At 39.4% G+C, this 18,076-nt stretch overlaps 1 protein-coding gene across 1 annotated transcript in view; it reads right to left on the reverse strand.

Moving 5' to 3' along the window:
• MTNR1B (melatonin receptor 1B) overlaps nucleotides 1–15,457 on the reverse strand; it is a 25,585-nt gene extending 10,128 nt beyond the window's left edge. Inside the window, exon 1 of the mRNA XM_026052943.1 lies at nucleotides 15,235–15,457. Within this exon, the coding sequence (XP_025908728.1) occupies nucleotides 15,235–15,457 (223 nt within the window). The remainder of the gene's footprint in view (nucleotides 1–15,234) is intronic.
• Nucleotides 15,458–18,076: the final 2,619 nt, after the last annotated feature.

Below are 18,076 nucleotides of genomic sequence, written 5' to 3' on the forward strand. Positions count from 1 at the left end.
AAGGAAGGAAGGAAGGAAGGAAGGAAGGAAGGAAGGAAGGAAGGAAGGAAGGAAGGAAGGAAGGAAGGAAGGAAGGAAGGAAGGAAGGAAGGAAGAATTACACAAGTAATTTAGTCAAAATACAAGGTTTTTAAGAGCAGATTAGTGTCATGTTGGAGTCTTACCTCAGAAGGGAATCAGAAGTGTCAACTTCTTGTAGTATCCTGCAATTTTATTGGTTATTTTTCTTCCAAGCATTCAGTAAGTCAAATGTTGCTTAGGTTGTGATAGAGTTAATGGAATATCAATGAAAGGGACATTAAATATTCCAAATAACTCCTAAACTTAAACAGACAATGGTCAAGGATGGGACACTGATTTGAAATCGGTCACTTTCTCATAGTTTAAATCCCACAGATAGAAATYCTTTCTTATGACTGAGCATTATGGATTTCATTCCTGGGAAAGGTGTAGAAGTCTTTTCAATTCTTCAGCTAAGCCATTTTGTCCTCTGTGGTGCTGGCAGTATTGGAAGCAAAAGAAAGAGAGGAATAGCTGATTCCTTTTGGATTTCTGAAGTACTTGTCTCTCAGGCTTTTGCAGATGATTTATGTTTACATTCCATGAGTGAGATGCAGGAAAAAGCACAGCATTTTACTCAAAACAGAATGCATGATCAACTGTGATGGAACTACACATAGGACAGTGTTGATAGCTGCTTCCTATTAGAAAGCTTCAAGAATATTATTCTGTCTGATTCAAAAGGTATTTGTATGAGAATATACAAGTATTGTTTGTGCAAGGAAATTCACATCTCCTTTTTGTTAATTCTAACTCTGTAGATAATGAGATTAAGTAATTTTGCGTATTGTTTGTGCAAGGAAATTCACATCTCCTTTTTGTTAATTCTAACTCTGTAGATAACGAGATTAAGTAATTTTGCATATAGTTATAAAGTGTAAGAGCTATATTTTCTGAAGAGCTTGGCATAAGTTCCTCTTTACTCATAAGTATTCCTGTGAATACTTTGGGCAATCTTTTTTTTTTTTCACTTCATGTTTATTTAGAAGTGATTGTATGCCACTTCTTTTGCAAATCTCTCTATATTTGAAATGCTGAGTAACACCCAGTGTTCTTAACAGCTCTTGGCTCAGTGAAAGATGCAGTGCTTACCTCAGAACTTGGAATTGTCAACAGGCAGCTTAGATGAATGGGGCTAGAACTGCCCTCCGTGACAAGAAGAATGGTTTCATTTCCAAACAGTGCAGTAGCAGTCACTGTGAAGATGGCTTATTACTTCAGAAGGAATTTGCTGAGATGCTTTTAAGAAAATAGAGGAATTAACCACCTTCAACCTTGGGGCAAAAGAAAAAAGGTTCCATATTTTTCAAGAATGACATGGAATAAAGACAAAAGTGTGTTRAAGTTTCACACTGCCTTAAGTTTGCAGTCTCAGTCTCAGAAGGTTTGTGTGAATGAACATGGAAATTCCAAATAAACTGTTTTGTGAAGCTTTTCCTTTGTAGCAACCTGAAGTTCACACCCTGTGTAGTCTAATAACACCTGCTTTCAAATAGGTTTGCTCAGGTGCAGTCTTTTCCTCAGTGTTTTTGAATGTGTGGACTAAGTATCACCTTACTCAGTATAGTGCCTACCATGAATTCAGTTCTGAGGCTCCTACATATGCCCAGATAGAGGTTGGTGAAACTGCCTGAGGGCTGTGGAGTTCATTTTTGTGATTCTGGCCCTACTGATTCTGAATTATTTTACCTACATAAGTTCCTCTATAATATAATAAATGCTACATTCTACAGAATGCTTTGTCTAGTGCAGCAGATATCACCATTAATATTTTGAATGAGTCCTTGATGCATGAGAGATGCTAAAATTTACTTTGTTATTATAATACTACTGGAAAAATAGCATAGCATAATTAAGTGTTATGAACTTGCAGGTACTAAAATGGTTACAGGGATTATGGCAAAAACAGTTTGTTTATCCACTCACATGATATTTTTAGCGCTGCAAAATATTCCAGCTTACCTGATGACAGGATTGATAGGTGAATCACTGTCCTAAAAGGACCTTAAATTACAGAAATAAGCACAGACAAAACTGAAGCAAACAGCTATTTTTTTTCCAATGTAGCTTGTCAGAGACTTATAGTAGAAAGAGTGATTTCCAAGTCAGTATTCCTGGGTTTTATGCAAGGAAAATACCGTACACTCTGTTTCCTTCAGGTTTGATTGACTGAAACCTTAGTAATGCAAAAAGTCAGGATAACAAAAACTCAGTGTCTTACTGTCTCAGCTGATCTGAATAAAGTCAGAAATTGGTTTGATATTTGAACATCTTTTCGTATCTAGATTGGGGCAAAAATGTTAAAAAATCTGCAAACAAAAAAAAATGGCATATGAAAGAATATTTTCCCATATTTTTTCAAAAAAGCCCTTTTTTTCCCATTTAGTTCAGCTTATTGAATCACCTTGTTCTCAGACCTGAGATGATTGTTAGACAATGTTCTCTATACATGTCTAGGATATACATGATAAGGATGAGCCTGAAGACTTTATACTAGAGTATACAGCTGAGAAACAAAATGGAAGGCCTGTGGAAGAACTCTCCAAACATCACAACCCTCAGAGCAAGGCCTCTGCTAAATTAGAAACTTTGTGAAAAGTGTGATGGGAATAATCGGTTGGTTACTGCTGCCTTACTCATTCTGCTCTGGAAGAATTCCACTTGCTCTGGAATTGAAACTTTTGGTGCTGGAAGGTTATTTGACCACCATACTTCTACTGTGTTTGAATTCCACTATACAATGCAACAAAAGAGATTTTGTAAAATGGATCATATTGKATCAAAAATGTTGCTTGGAAGGAATCTCTGAAGTGTGGTCCCTACCTGAAGCAGATTCCAAATCTGGATTTAATCATCCCTGGCTTTGACTAGCTGAGTCTTGAAAACCTCTGAGTCTTGGTAATCTGTATGAGGTTTCACCTTTGCAGTGATGATTCTTTCCCTGTGACATGTCAAGTGGGCTTCCCAACAAGAAACTTGTGCTCGTTACCCCTTCTATGTCTCCTCACCACAATCTACAGGCAGGTAATAAGGTCATTTCTTTGGGTTAGAGAGATAAAATCTAAAATGTAGGCTTGTAGCTTACATGCCCACGTATTCTAGGTTCCATTTATGATCAAAGGAAAAACTTAGACATCTTCTTAGAGTGGTTCAGGTCTTAGGGTTTAAACATAACTTTTGAAAGAGTTTCTCCTTTCTCACTCTCCACTGAAGAAACACGGGAGGTTTCTAATCCTCATCTGCTTGGCTCAGATCTTGAAGATCAAGGGAATCAGCTTCCTGTTGTTATTTATTATCATGGGTATGACATGGAATGTTCAAATGTTTGGAATTCAGACTAGGAATTCATTTTAGGTATAATGAGATGAAATAAAGTTAGGAAGACTAAGATTTTCATAGAGCCAGTAGAGAAAAGTATACAGCTTGTGCTTCATGACTCAGAGTTCAACACTAGGAATGGAATTGAGTTAGAGACTAAAATAAATTATTTTTAGATGTTTAAATAAAGATAAATTCATGTGATCTAAGTGCCTAAACTCCTATATATTCAGTGAATTTTAGTCAATATTGTCAGTTGTATCTAGAGAGTGTCCAGTCGCTCTCTCAGGATGAGCTGAAACTCGCTATAGAGTGGCTCCAGTGTACTGGCTCCATTAATTATGGCGGTCTGGACACCATACTCACACTTAAAAGACCTGAACATCTGGAGCAGAAAGTCACCATCTGGATTTCATCTGTTTGCCTAAACACAGGCCCTTGTTTGCCTGCAGCAAACTGTGACTCTAGAAATGTGCAGGTGTCCTACAGGTGCTATGTCATATCTGCAAGACCCATGCTGATGTTTTAAAGTATTCCAAGGCTTCTCAAGTGGCATTAGATACCTATTTTTAAGCAACTAAATCAAGGCCAATGTGTCTAAAATACGTAATTATGCTGTGAGTATTTTTTATTATGATAGTACATGCAATTTGGCCTATTTACCAGTCTTTCTCTCTTCAAAAATCTTGCAGAGGTTTTTTCAAGTTCTCCAATAAGAACCTTGAAGAAGGTACAGGCTTTCATTATAACTGAGTCCAGGAAGGGGGAGCAGCACGAAGAAACTCTTCAATGTTAACTCTGTGTTAATCCTCTTTTTTTTTTTGGACAAGGGTTGTAAATTAATTTTCTTCTGCCTGCTCTTCTCCTCCTCTCCTCTCCTCTCCTCTCCTCTCCTCTCCTCTCCTCTCCTCTCCTCTCCTCTCCTCTCCATTATACTTGTCTTACTGGTCATAGACAAGTGTCTGTCTGAGTTAGAGGGATTAGTAAAGTTTATTGTTTCTCGGATTTCAGATACACAATGTATAATTAAATGGTTTATTGCAACAGTCATTCTCATGCAGTCATTTTTATTTTCTTTAGCAAAAAAATAAGTGTGAAAATAAGTTCTATTAGTACTGCTTATGGCCTCAGAATATACGCTTCTACAATGTGAATTAGTAAGTGCAAAAATGTGTCCTGGAAAGCATTAAGACTTAAAAAGTGCAATTTAGCCTGCCCATTAAGATTGCTCAGACAGTGATATTATTTATAAAAAATTTATCATAACTTTTGACTGCCTAAAATTTCCCAGTTTGTTTTTTTCTAAGCATATTTTTTTTGATGGGGCAGAGTGGCRGGAATCATAAAGCTAGATTCTCGTCCACAAAAGCCTGCATGGCTACTAACATTATAAAGAAAAAATGTACATGTCAAATATATTAATAATGATAGTATTTATAAGTTTATTACATTAATATTTTACATGAAATTCACATTATTACAACATACTTCATTTCCTTTGGGAGATATGTCATAGAAGTGTTATGTCATGCTTTTTAAAAAATTTTTATTTTATTATTTAATTCTGACAGTTATGTTGAACAGAACATGCCAACATCAGTAGTAAAGAGATTTAAGAATAGTATAAACTTCCTCATTTATGTAACTTTTTAAGGAAAACAAAAACAAACCACAACATTTTGATAACTCCATTTCCAAATGCAAAAAGAACYACTATTAGATCTTTTAGGACTTTTAGGATTTCTCTTCTTATCCATACATTTGGCATCTAATTAGAATCATGAGTAGATTCATTTTATTTTTAATTAGCTTAATCRAGCACTCTGTATTTACAGTTAACTCATCCCATTTTAATAAATTAGTCTATAAACAAAATAATCTTTTGCCAGAATTACAATCCAGAGGGAAAGATGGAAAGGACAACCTTGATATAACTTCCACATTCAGAAAGAACCTATTTTAAGTCTAAAGAGAATGTGAGGTACCCTAAACATTCTTCCTATACCAAGAGGTCCAATCTTACACTGAGATCTCCTTAAAGACTCTCTTTGATTTGGTTGTATGTCAAATCAGGCCCAAAGAGTGCAGAATCAGTTCTGAGTGATCAAACTGAGCAATTAGAAATTAAGAAAATTTAACTAGTTTATATTATATAAGCATTATATTTAGGTTTCAGCGAATATTTTGTGGAAGCACGAGTAAAGTMTGTTCTTTAAACTCCAGGGATATGAATAATTAACAAAAAAAATGCCTAGTTGTCCTGCATCTTAATCTTTAGAACTAAAGTTGAGGCAACGTCTTTCTTGTTTGTTTTCGTACTGTAAGTGTGCATAGATAAAAGTTTTCTGCTTTTCAATCTTTGCATTTCCAGGCCACAGCTGTGTATAAAAGTGCTAATTTATGGTGGGCAGAACAGGGAAGAAAAACAACAAATAACTTAGAAATCTAGGGGTCCTCTAGATGGAATCAGGAGCTTCTCACTCAGGACAGCAATTCAGGAAAAGTCCTCTTGGCCTGTTAGGCCATGAAGCATTTCTATTTCTTGAAATTTCAAGTAGAAATTTTCCTTAATACCTTCAATTTTCTCTCTTTTCTGCATTTAGCATGTAGAAGTCCACTTCTGGATGAGGCCTATGCGGGCATGGGGGCTCCAAAGGAGTTTAGTTTATTTGGTGTGGTCTGAGCAGCTCTCTTTCACTGAGMATGCATTGAGTCCCATTAAAAATACACCAGTAATAACTTCTGAGTTTGTGCCTACTGAGTGAAGCACTGGCTCAAAAAATGAGAACAACTGAATCTACAGCTCCTATGCTGCAAGCTGGGGCCCTAAAATGAAATTATGCAGCGTCCTGTAGTAGACAGGAAGGCGAGATTTCTGGTATAAAATAAAAAAAAAAAAAAAAAGGAAAATCTTGTGAAAGTATGGTATAGTCAATGGTACAGTCATCCTGAGAGACTATGTACATTGAAGAGTTAGTGATCATAGCTATATTGTTTTAATATCCCACAGAAAATACTCAGTAAAATGCATTAATTTTACTTTAATTAAAGAGGTGTTCAAACTATGAGGCAGAAWGAAATAAAATTACCTAGACTGATTAGATAACAATAATTCACAGGAGATAGCCATCTGATACAAGACTCTTTTTACTATTCAAAYTCAATTTAAGTTCCGTGCACAATGAGAATGAGGTAAATTTCGTTGATTTGAATGGGAGAGGACAYTGAGAATTTCAGACAAAGTTTGAGTAAAATTTACAGACATGTGGATGTCCTTTATACAGCTCTGTCTTTTATGTAGGGGTGATTTTATGCCACAGTGCCTGTTCTGAACTTACAATTWGCTAACAGAATTATATTTACAAGTCTTATACATTAAATAGATATTTTTCCTAATCTTATTATCCAGACTACTAGTTTCAATGGCTATACATGATATTTTCTGACAGTAATTGTTGCCATCATTGTGCAGATGTGCTAATCTAATGTAATAGCTGAACAGATATTTTTCTAGAGCAGAAAGATAGCAGTGCTTTGGAAGTGGCATGTAATATTATTATAAATTATTATAACCTTCATATAGGTATTTGAACACTCAAAATAATCAAACTAAAGTATACAAGTAGTAGCTGAACAAAACTGATGTCTTCCTAGGTTTTTAGTTTTCTTCAAACATAATTTAAAGAGTATTTACTAAACAGTATAATCAAAAATCTCTATAATATATAGGAAAATAAAAATGAATTCCAAATAACAATAGTGTAGACTGATGGGTGTTTTAGGCCGATATTCTCTCTTGTCATGTCAATAGGTAATTGTCCCAACTGAGTTAATAACATTCATATAGAATCACAGAATCACACAGAATGGTTGAGGTCGGAAGAGACCTTTCGAAATTATCTAGTCCAACCTTCCTGCTCCAGCAGGGACACCCAGAGCACGGGGCACAGGGTGGCAGGCAGGTGGGCTTAGAAGATATCCAGGGAAGGAGATTCCACAACCTCSCTGGGCAGCCTGTTCCAGGGCTGTCACCCTCACAGGACATTCTTCCTTGCACAGTGGTGGAAATTCCTGTGTTTCAATTTGTACTCAGCTGAAAAGTCAGGAAACTGTTGGCTTTATGATATAGCCCACCTGTACCAGTGTTAGGTCCAAAAATAAACAAGAAGATTTCAAAACCGCCACTGTTGTTAAGGAAGTCAATGTAGTTGTACCTACAGTGATTTAGATGTGCTATTTCTGCTTACTTTTGCTGTTAGGTAGTCTRTTTCATGCCCATCTCAAAGTGGCAGTTTAAAAATTAGATCAACTGTCCATATTTTGATTTTTAGGAAGATAAAAAATTACGGTAGCTTGTATTCTTTTCTGCAAAGGGAAGGATTGGTTATGTTAAATCAGCTCTATAAAATGTAGTTATTTGCCAATGTATTCTGAGAACAGCATGTTTCTTCTTGGGAATCAGGTAATTTGCTTGACACTCTACATGAAAGTATGAACAGGATAATATTTAAGAGACTGAAATAAGAATCTGATGAAGACAGTATTCCAAACAGATCCACTTCTACACCTTCTAGAGGCAGAGAACAGGCTGCCCCTGATTCTAGTGAGGCTGATTTTTGGTATCATTAGGCATTATAACCTTGAACACACAAAATATTTACAGAAAAACCAACAATTCTTCAAGTTTGGCCAAATTACTGTATTTGAGATTTCACTTAGAGTTCCAAAAAAAGGGTTTTCTTTTCCATTTTAGGATTTTTCATTTTCAAGTTTTATTGCACACTCTTGGTCCGTGTCATAAGACTCAGAGAAAAGAGCATATTAATCTATCTTCTCTAAGCTACTCATTATTTTGTATACACTGCTATGCAAAGCCACCTCCTACTGCTTTTGAAAAAACTGTTCATTTCCTTACAATATTTCCACATCCAAAATATTTTAAAATCCTATATTCTTTACATTTCTTCTCATCTAGGTCCAAGCTCTTCCATGCTCTTAGGTCTCTGATTAACACATCAAGACTTACTTGCGAGGTTAACTTCATTTCAGAAGGGACACATACTCTGTTCCATTAGTTTATTCTGATAYGCATATGAAGCTTTTTTCTTTGCTTTTCCTTTTTTTGGATTATTAACAGGTTAACAGAATTTAAAGTTACTGTTTTTAAACAGTTTGGAAGGTTTGTTTATTCAGCTAGTTACATATTCAACAATGTCTCACAGAAAACATAAATGGAATCAGTGATGAATATATCTTATTTCCCCACCTAGAAGAGAACAGAAGTATAATTAGAAATATTAGATGAGTCAAGGGCACATGATGGGGTGATTCTAAAATTGGCATTTGGGTTTGTTATATTGACCATTTTGAGGGCTTTTCTGAAATTCATATCTTGATGGATTTCATTTAAGATTATGGAATATTAGTTTTTGATCCAGCTTGGCAGGATGAATAAAAAGAACTTGAAACTGAGAGATGCAAAGGAGCATGAGAAAGATTCACATAAGTTCTTGGTTTAATACACAGTACAAGAAGGAAACTGGCTGAGGAAAGGTGATGGCAATGCAGACAATTGGATCTTAGAGTCTGAGGAGGTTGAATGTAAAGAGTTCCATTTGATTGCAGTGGTAGTCAGAAAGGTAATAGATGAAGTAAACGAGTCATGCAAGGAACCTATACAGTGAAGTAAGAAATCCAAAAATAGTGAAAAATGAGTATGAGATTTCATAGCAGTAATTCTATTAGAATGGAATTGCGCCAATATTTGGAGATGAGAAATAATAACTCAAAGTTATATAATCTTCACATAAGCCAGAAGAAAAGGATGAAAGTTTTGAGGCAGTCTCATGCATTAATAAAAAAGGACATTATGAAGTGCATTAGGGTAAGTGCAAAAGGGCATTAAAAATATTCTGTAAAACAAAACAAAACAAAAAGCAATATTAAATTGGGAAGGTACTGTAAAGGCAATGTATAGGGAAGAAGCTGACAATGTTAAACATGGTAAGAAAAGCTCTGTTTAGCAGGACAAAAGTGATGGAAATCATTTAGCGATGGGACTGCAGCTTCTTACATGTGAAGGGGATAACAGACACAGTAATAACGGTTGAAACCTAGACAGACTCTCAATAGATTCCTTCAAGACAGAGTCCATTAGTCCATATTTCAGCTTTTATTTTGAAGAAAGAAGAAAGATATCCCTGAAGAGCTTATCATAGAAAATAAAGTGCAGTGAAAGCAGAAGAGATGATTTATTTTAAATTAAATGAAAGGATAAACAGAACAGATGTAACTAAGGAGTTTTGCTTTAAAAGGACACATTTCAATAAATGAATGAAACTAATTAAGAAACTGAAGTTATCACTTGCCCTACTGAGGAGTATCCCCTACTGAGGAACGTAGGAACTTCAATATGAAGGATGCTTAACATTTCTTTATGTTAGAGACACGAAAAAAAGAAATCCTGTAACTTGCATCCAAAAAAGGGAAGGAAGAGTTCCAGATCCATCTGAAAAAAAAAAAAAAAAATCTCAGCAAAGGCACTGGGGCAAAGAGAGAAGATAGAAGGAACAGGAAAAGACAGGTCCACTAAAGACTGACCAGAGAGAGAAAAACTGAATAAAGTTGGAACTGACAAAAACCTAAATTTCTTTGWTTTTTCAAAGACTTCCAAAACAAATAAAATTCCTTTTGGCATATTGAGGTAAAGAAGAAGGAAAGAGGAGTTATTGATGGAGAGAGAATCTAAAAAGAAATTTAGAATCACCTCAAAATGATCTCTGATATGAAGAATAATTTTCTATGCTTTTTAATAAAGATAATGGTAGGCTTGGAACAAGGCAGTCTGACAGGTGATGATTTATATCCACAATGAAGTAAAAATGGTCTGCTAGTCCAAGAGATTGGAATATGCTTGGCAGGAAGAACTTTTTAGTACCTGTTATCTCAGAAACAGTGTAATGGTTTCTGACAGAGTTCTACATGTGGGACATGCAGAAAGAGGCAGGATGTGTTCTCTGGTTTTCAGTCCCCACAGGAAAGTCTTGATTTCTTAATCTCACCTCAGTAGTAGAAAAGGCTGCGGATAGTAAATAAATACATACATACCTATATGTGTACATACATAAAAGAAGAAATAAAGACAGGGGTAAAAAGCAAACACAAAATCAGAGAGTTTATAGAAGGTGGCTGTGCCAACTCATCTGATCATTTCCATTTAATAACATCTGAACTTTCCRTACCTGGGAATGTTGTTCTGATCTGGTGCAGCTTTGGAAACACATTTGCTAGGATGCCACACAGACTGTGGCTACCAATGCATGGACAGCAAGGAAAGGAAATGTTGGACCTCAGGGACATAATTTACATTGGACTTATTTTATCTAATGAGGATGTATTGGGTCACAAAATAGAGAGAGAACTGAAAAAAATGGTGATAATACAGAGCTGGATAATACACATCAGTACGGAGAAAAATCAAGGGGATGATCTATTTTCCTTAAGGAAAAAAAAAAAAAAATAAAAAAAAAAAAAAAAAAAAAAAAGTGTAGAGTATATAATAGTATGAGATCTGGGGTCAGAGGACAAAAGAAAAATGATAGTTTTGTGGACTATGGATAACTTGGATAACAAGTGCTACTCCAGGGAAGGGGAGCATAGGACAGGAGAGGGGGCTTATGTTATTTTGTTTAAGGTATAGGCGATACTTCATCCATATTACTAGGAACAGTTCCAATATTTCCTATTTAAGAAAGATAAATTCAGTTGGGAGAGGTGAACTGAAAGGCTTAAGACAATCAAGAAAATGAAGAGCCTGTCTAATTAAAGGAAACTTTTGCCTTGTTTAGTATGAAATAGAGATGTTTGAGGGAGAATATATATTTGTTTTCTATTAATATGGCATGAGAATTATCACCAGGGAGAGAAATGATATTTCCAAGTCAAATGCCAATGCTGGCTCTACAAACAAAACAGAACCCTCCATAAATCAGCAACTAATAAGTGCAAGCTTAAAATAAGAAATTGTTTTAAACCATAGAATTATTTTAAAGAGATAAAACAGCTTTGTTTTCTTGTATGCATTGGATTCAATGAACTTTTTTTGAACACTGAAGTCATATTCTCATGATTTGTTAAGTGTTGGGCAGCTTCAAGGGCAGAGATGCTGAATGTGAAAAAGAATGTGAAGGCCTGGCCTGCCACACACACAGTCCCAGGGCCAAGGAATCCAAGGACTAAAGGTTCAAGAAGTCAGTAGAACAGCAGCTTTGCCAAGCCTGATCCCAGCTGAAACATAAACATTGGGGTCTCAAGCTCTGGCCAACAAAATGTGTTCTTGTGAATATCATTTCTGAGAGCAAAAGCCAATTGCATTAAGCAGTTTCCAAGCAGGATCCAAGAAGTACATTTAAGTACTGAATATACCAGTTGTATCAGAAATTAATTTTTCTTTTTAATAGTAGYCTTATTTGAATAAAAGCTTTTTTTATGTATAGTAAGTGAAGGGGAAAATGCACAAATTTAAAGATGGAACTTAACTAGGTTCTAGAAAAATATAGAATTGATTGCTTCTGACTTCATATGTAGACATTTACAGTTTGCTGAGATCAAAATCAACATCAGAGCTTTATCTCTCTTGCTTCCCTTTGTAGTTTGTGRAGAGAAAGAGACTTTTAGGAGCTGAATCGTGTCAATTCTAATGCAGACATCATAGYTGGATGAACTTTGCCCTAAAAGTGCTTATTTCTCTCCACTGACTGTAAGAAGAACTTAAGGAAACAGCTGCTACTGAGCTTATCTCCACTGTTATCTCTAGAGTTAGTTGAGACAAGTCCCACCCCAGAAGRAAATTGTTTATTACCCTCCAACACATGGGAATAGTAAGAAAGAGATAAGGGGTGGTGGGTAGAAGGGAGAAAATACAGAAGCGAAAGAGATATGGCTAAAAAGTTGATAAAATTAGAGAAAATATATCCTCAGCTATTTAATAGAAGGAAATATGGACTGAAAGATAAGGAAGGAGAAATTGCTTAAAAAAAAAAGCGATGCAAAAGAACAAGATTTTATTATGTTTCTAAACATTTATTTAGTAGGAAGATGAAAACCAGAATTACAATTCTTTGTGCAGGAATGTCCTATTTTGTACTAATGTCTATACGGATGAGTAATACTGTCTATGTCTACAGCAAYTCACACACTCATATTTAATTGTATGTGCAAATACCCTTCCAGTCATGTTCTCACAGGTGGAAAAAGTATGAATTACAACTTAGCTTGTGTTGTAGAACCACCTTGCAATTTCAATGGAAATTGGTCTCATTGTGCCAGGCCATATATAGAAATGAAAATAATGGAGGAAGGGAGTGAAGAAGGTTGACACAATGCACTGAAAATATCAGTTTACAACTAATGGATGTTTGGCAATGCCTTGAGGTTAAAATTAGGCCTTCTGCCGAAAGTCAAAGGGTCCCARGGCCTCACTATTCTCTGAAATATGTGAGTTAATGGACCTAATTCTGACCTCTCACTGATTTTATGTTGGCTTAACACCAAAGAAACACACATGATTTGCTTTCTCTCTCTCTTGTGGGGGAAGCCTCAGCTGGCTACCATCTGCTGAAGTTCTTCCTAGGGGGTTCTTGTCCCAGCCCTCTAATGTTATGACKACAGCTATAGAAATGGAGCCTGAACTTCTAAAAAGCATCTATTGAATTTAATGGCTTGATAAACCTGCTGGCATTTGATCATCCAACAATGACTGTTTGACAGTTGTGGACTTTAGTACTGCAAAAGTTTAGGACCTTAAAAGCTGCCTCCAATTAGACATACTTAAACAAAGATAACCAAAAATGAATAGTCACATTTGAAAATTCAGTATACAAAGCCAAATAGAAGGACAGGCTAATTTCTCCCATAGTTCTGTCAAGTTTTATTTAACTTTGTAGTGTGCTAGACGAAGTTACTTCCTCTCCAAAATTAGAAATGATTAAAGCATTAATTTCTGTAAATTCACCCTCTTTTCAGTGATCAGAAATTGCTCAGACTCTCACAAAAAAAAAAAAAAGCCTGGATATGGTTATGTAAGAAAACAAGCATGTTGATTCATACCAATTATGCTCTGCATTGCTTGGAAGAGCCTTCACAAATCCTCCCCTCTCACTCCAAAAACAAATTTAAACATGGAAGGAGACTTGTGTATACTATGAAATAATCCTTATGGTATAATGTTGGCAAAATTCCTACTGTTTAAGGAGTGCAGGAACAGTCTCTAAATGTATGAGTCCTAGCACTYCTCTACTTTTCTTCTCTGCATAATGCTTATCAACATAAAGGCTAATGGGTCATTTTATTTCACTTCCTTCTTATGCCTCATAATATATGGCAACGTTAAGATAGACTTGCTTGTGATCATGCTTTACTTGTAGGGAGAGTAAATGGTAATGGTTTTCAATGAGCAGTTTTCTCTGTAAAATCTAGGATAGAATAATTGTTAAACTTTGGATTTATGTTATAGACCCATTTTGCTTTTTGAAGGGAAAGTTAATACTTGTATTATAGAAGCAAGAAGAGTTGCTTACTTTATTATACATCCATGACTTAGTTATGCCCCAGACTCTTCCCTAACCAGCAACCTGAAGAAGCTAAAGTTTCTTCAGAGAGAACTGAGTTATGCTCTTCTTTTTTCCTTCAAGTCATGCAGATCCCCTGCCTTCCGTCACAGCTATTCCCCTGGCTTCACCGTGTCACCCCGACTCCCCGTGTTACCAGTCTAGCTCAAACTCACTCCATGCCGCCCCTCACTTTCCCCTGCCTTCCCTCCCGTGGCCACTACGAGCACGTTGCTGCCGATGCGCCCTGGAGGAGACACCCKCAGGTCCCCGCAGCTGCTCTGCCTCGGGACGGGGCTCCCGGCGCCTCCTCCCGCCGCCCCCCGCTCCTCGCCGCCGCCTCCTCGTGCGACTGGGGCTCTTCGCCGACTCAGCCTCCTCTTGGGGCTCGCTCTTCAGGAGACTCCTCTGCTCCAGCCGCCGCGGGCACGGAGAAGCGGTTCAGAAGGAAGTTCCTCCCGCGCTGCTCCCGGGATCCCGCGGCAGGGATGCGCCGGGGATAGAGGTTGGCGGAGCGAAGACTCCCCGCGGAGGGTCCTGCTTCTAGTCCCGGACCTGGGCTGGTTTAAGCCGCAGGTCAGCGCTRCCCGTGCGCCAGGAGCTGCCCGGCCCGGGCGTTATCCGGGACCGCTGGACCGCGAGCGAGGGCAGCCCGAGGGGAGCGGAGACGGGTGAGGGAGGAGCGGGGCAGAGCCCAGGGGCTGCCCCAGGAGCCGCACTGCGCGCAACTACCCGAAGAACGGGCAAGTTTCGCTGACGCGGCACCTGCTGCCACTTTGTAGCGCACAGAAAGAAAAAAAAATACTATATAGATACGATTCGAAAACGCAGTTTATTTGCCTTTTTCTTTTTCTCCTCTGGAGAAACATTTAGTCAGGGGAAAAGACGAGGATTTCATGAGAGGCTCCCGTGAACTCCGAAGTCGGGCTGAGCTTTCCCCCCTTCCCAAGCACCTCTCGGCAAAGTATCTTAAGCAAGAACAGAAAGTGCCTCCTCCCTACCTGATAGCTCCGGACACACTTYGCTATTTTAATGGGRTGGCAGTGAGCGTAGACTCCCTTCYCTCTCCTCATTAGTGCCGCAAAGACGACACGAAGCTTCATTAAGAGCCACTTGCTGAGCGGCAGGTCTCCCCCTCGCAACGAGGAGCCTGGGCGGGCGCTACGGGGCTGAGCGCTGAGGGAAGGCGACTCAGCCGGACCCCGCAGGGCRGCGGGAAGAGGGACCAGGGTGTCCCCTCAGCCCTTACCTGAGTTCCTCAGCTTGCGGTTCTTGAAGACGGAGACGATGACCAGCAGGTTGCCCAAGATATCCACCACGGTGGTGAAGATGAGCACGCCGGAGAGCGCCGTGACCACCCAGGCGGGCCGCGGGGCGCCGCCGGCCGCCGCCGCCGCCTCCTCGGGCCGCTCCGCGAAGGCGCCTCGCCCGCCCAGCTCGCAGCAGTTCCTCAGGGAGCCATTCTCCAGCATCGCTGCCGCGCCGGCCCCAGCGCGCTCCGCTCCGCTCGGTGCCCCCGGCCCGCGCTGCCCCCGGCGGCAGCGCCGCGACCCCGCTCAGTGCCCGCGCGCGGGGCGGGAAGGTTTTTAACGGCCGCGCCGCGCGCGCACGAACCGGGCCCGCCCCCGCGGAGGCGCCGGGGGGCGGCGCTCGCGGCCGTTAGTGACCGTTAACGGCGACGCAGGGCGCCCGCTGAGGCGGGCGGCAGGAGAGCGCGGGAGCCGCGGCGGAGGCGGCTCCCGCGGGGCGAGGGGGCGGCCGTGCTCGGTCACCCGCCACCGCTCGGCCGTCACCGRGAGCTGAGGCGGGCAAGCGCCTTCCCCAGGCTCCTTGTGCCGAAGTGCGGGGCCGGGGAATCCCCTCTTCCCCCTCGGCCTCCCGCCACGGGCTGCCGGGCACCACGGGCTCGGTTATGAGCTGATACTGCACGAGTTGCAGTATTTAGCACTCACTTTGTACCACACGCCTGTCCTATATTGCCATGTTATATATTCCCCACAGCAATCTACTGTCAAAGTAGTCAAATGCACTGAAAGTTGCTCTGTCAGCAAAACATCAGAACCTCAGAAAATATCAGAAACATCAGAAGTATTTGGTCCACAAGTCTCTTGACCTGAGGAGCAGAGGTCTCTGCTCCTCTCCGTCACTACTAGGACATCTTGCCTTGAGGCTCTCGTGTCTGGTGTGTGACACCTGCCTGTCCTGCCACCAGAGATATCGCTGCCCGTCTGATCCAGGGGCACATGCTGTGAGCTCAGAAATCCACACCAGCAGGATAACCRGCCCCATTTGACTTGTGCCGGGCTGGTTTTGCCTAGAGTTAGTAGAGCCACTAAGACCAAATGTGAAGCATTTCTTCCTTTAGAGGGGCTATGGGTCTAATGCTTTGTGGGGACACGTCTGTGGTCTTGTTCTTTGTGTTCGAACAAAACTGTCCATGAGGCTTGAAGTAAGGACACAATCAGTAGGGAAATCGCAGGCAGGACACACAACATGAGACTCAACTTYGGAAAATACATGCATTTCAGAAGATCTTCCTTTTCAAGCTGTGGGAGTAGACAGTGGGACATCAATGGGTTTTTATCATCCATGTCAAATTAAGTTTGAAACTTGCATTTTGGTTCTCAGGTTCAGAAGTGACAAGTGCCATATGCTCATTTGCATTAAATAAATGTGTAAGGAAGATACATAAGACACGAGAAGACTGACCGGGCATGTCTCAGTTTGGAGAGCAGATCTGCTCCAGCTCAATACACTTCCTGGCTTCCAGCATGGCTGGYATAGTTACTAGCTGCCATTAACAGGCGTATCAGTGGGTTCACATAGCATGTGATGGCAATTAGGGCTGCTCACAGCAGACATAACTCAGAAGGGTTTTATGTCCTACTTCACATTGTTTTCAAGGGAACCAGGCCACACAGGATCACTGATCCTCGTCCTGTTTGCAGGCTCGGTCCCACTCTTCAGTATAATATGAGAGTTACACCTGCGAGGAAGGTTAGAGCACAGTTATATTTTTACTCTTTGTGACTGCCCCACACAGTAGTCCAACACTTTTTCAAGATTTAGATCTTAATATCAAAAGATATCTGACTCTGTTAAGTACATTTGCAAAAATGGGACAAGTTTCTGTTCATTTTAATAGCAACATAATTTATATTTGTACATATAGCATATTGCTTCTTTGAGACTTATCTTCACACAGATATTTGCTGGTTTAATTAAAATATTTTAATCCTTGTGGGGAACTTCTTTCTTTCTTCAATTTAAAAATAGTTCARTATTGTTCAGTTTAGAGGATTCCTCATCAATTTTAGATTTCCTAAAGTGGTTCTGGTTGGAAGCAAAATAAAAGTGCCGATGTAGAATGTTTGCACCAGTTTTAAATACATTGATTTTTTTTTTAAAGATCATACTACCACAGATGCTTTCTGCTTAATGTAGACAATATGTAAGTCAATATCTGCATCTCAGTCTTTTTCAAAATATGGACGTAGTTACATCCAGAAGCTTCATGTTTTGATCCAACCAAGGATTATCTTCTGGGAAGTAGCATTTTGGAATACCATTTTCCAGTTCTTTCACTGAGAAAATAATAATTGTGCGCTTAGCAGGACAGGTTATTTCTTGAAGGAAGAAAAAGTTTGCTTGATTTTTCTTCCTCCATGAATCCAAAAGGAAGTTTATCCAGAGGAATGCCTAGTCTCCCTATTCCTCTATTCCTTCCTGGAAAAGAAGGAATTGTGAGTGAATACTTTGYTACTATTAAAAAGAGATTTTGTGTTACACTCTTCCCTTTATCCACATTTACACTAATTTGCCATTTCATAAAGTTGATAATTCTCAGTTCTCACTACTCTGGACTTGCTGAAAGGACAGAATAGACACTGACTTATTRCGGAATATATGTAAATATTATCACATACTTTCTAGCATAGAGGTCTTTCTGGTCATCTTTTCATAGTCTGGGTAAGTGTTTGTGGGAGAAATGTATCATTTTGTTGTCTGTGTTGTATTCTTGCTACATGATTTATCTTYAACTGGATGTCAAAAATGTGAACTGTTTCTGAGCATAAATGTGACTTTGGAAG

Source organism: Nothoprocta perdicaria, unplaced genomic scaffold (assembly GCF_003342845.1).
Source record: "Nothoprocta perdicaria isolate Ctin4 unplaced genomic scaffold, notPer1 scaffold_94, whole genome shotgun sequence".
NCBI lineage: Eukaryota > Metazoa > Chordata > Aves > Tinamiformes > Tinamidae > Nothoprocta > Nothoprocta perdicaria.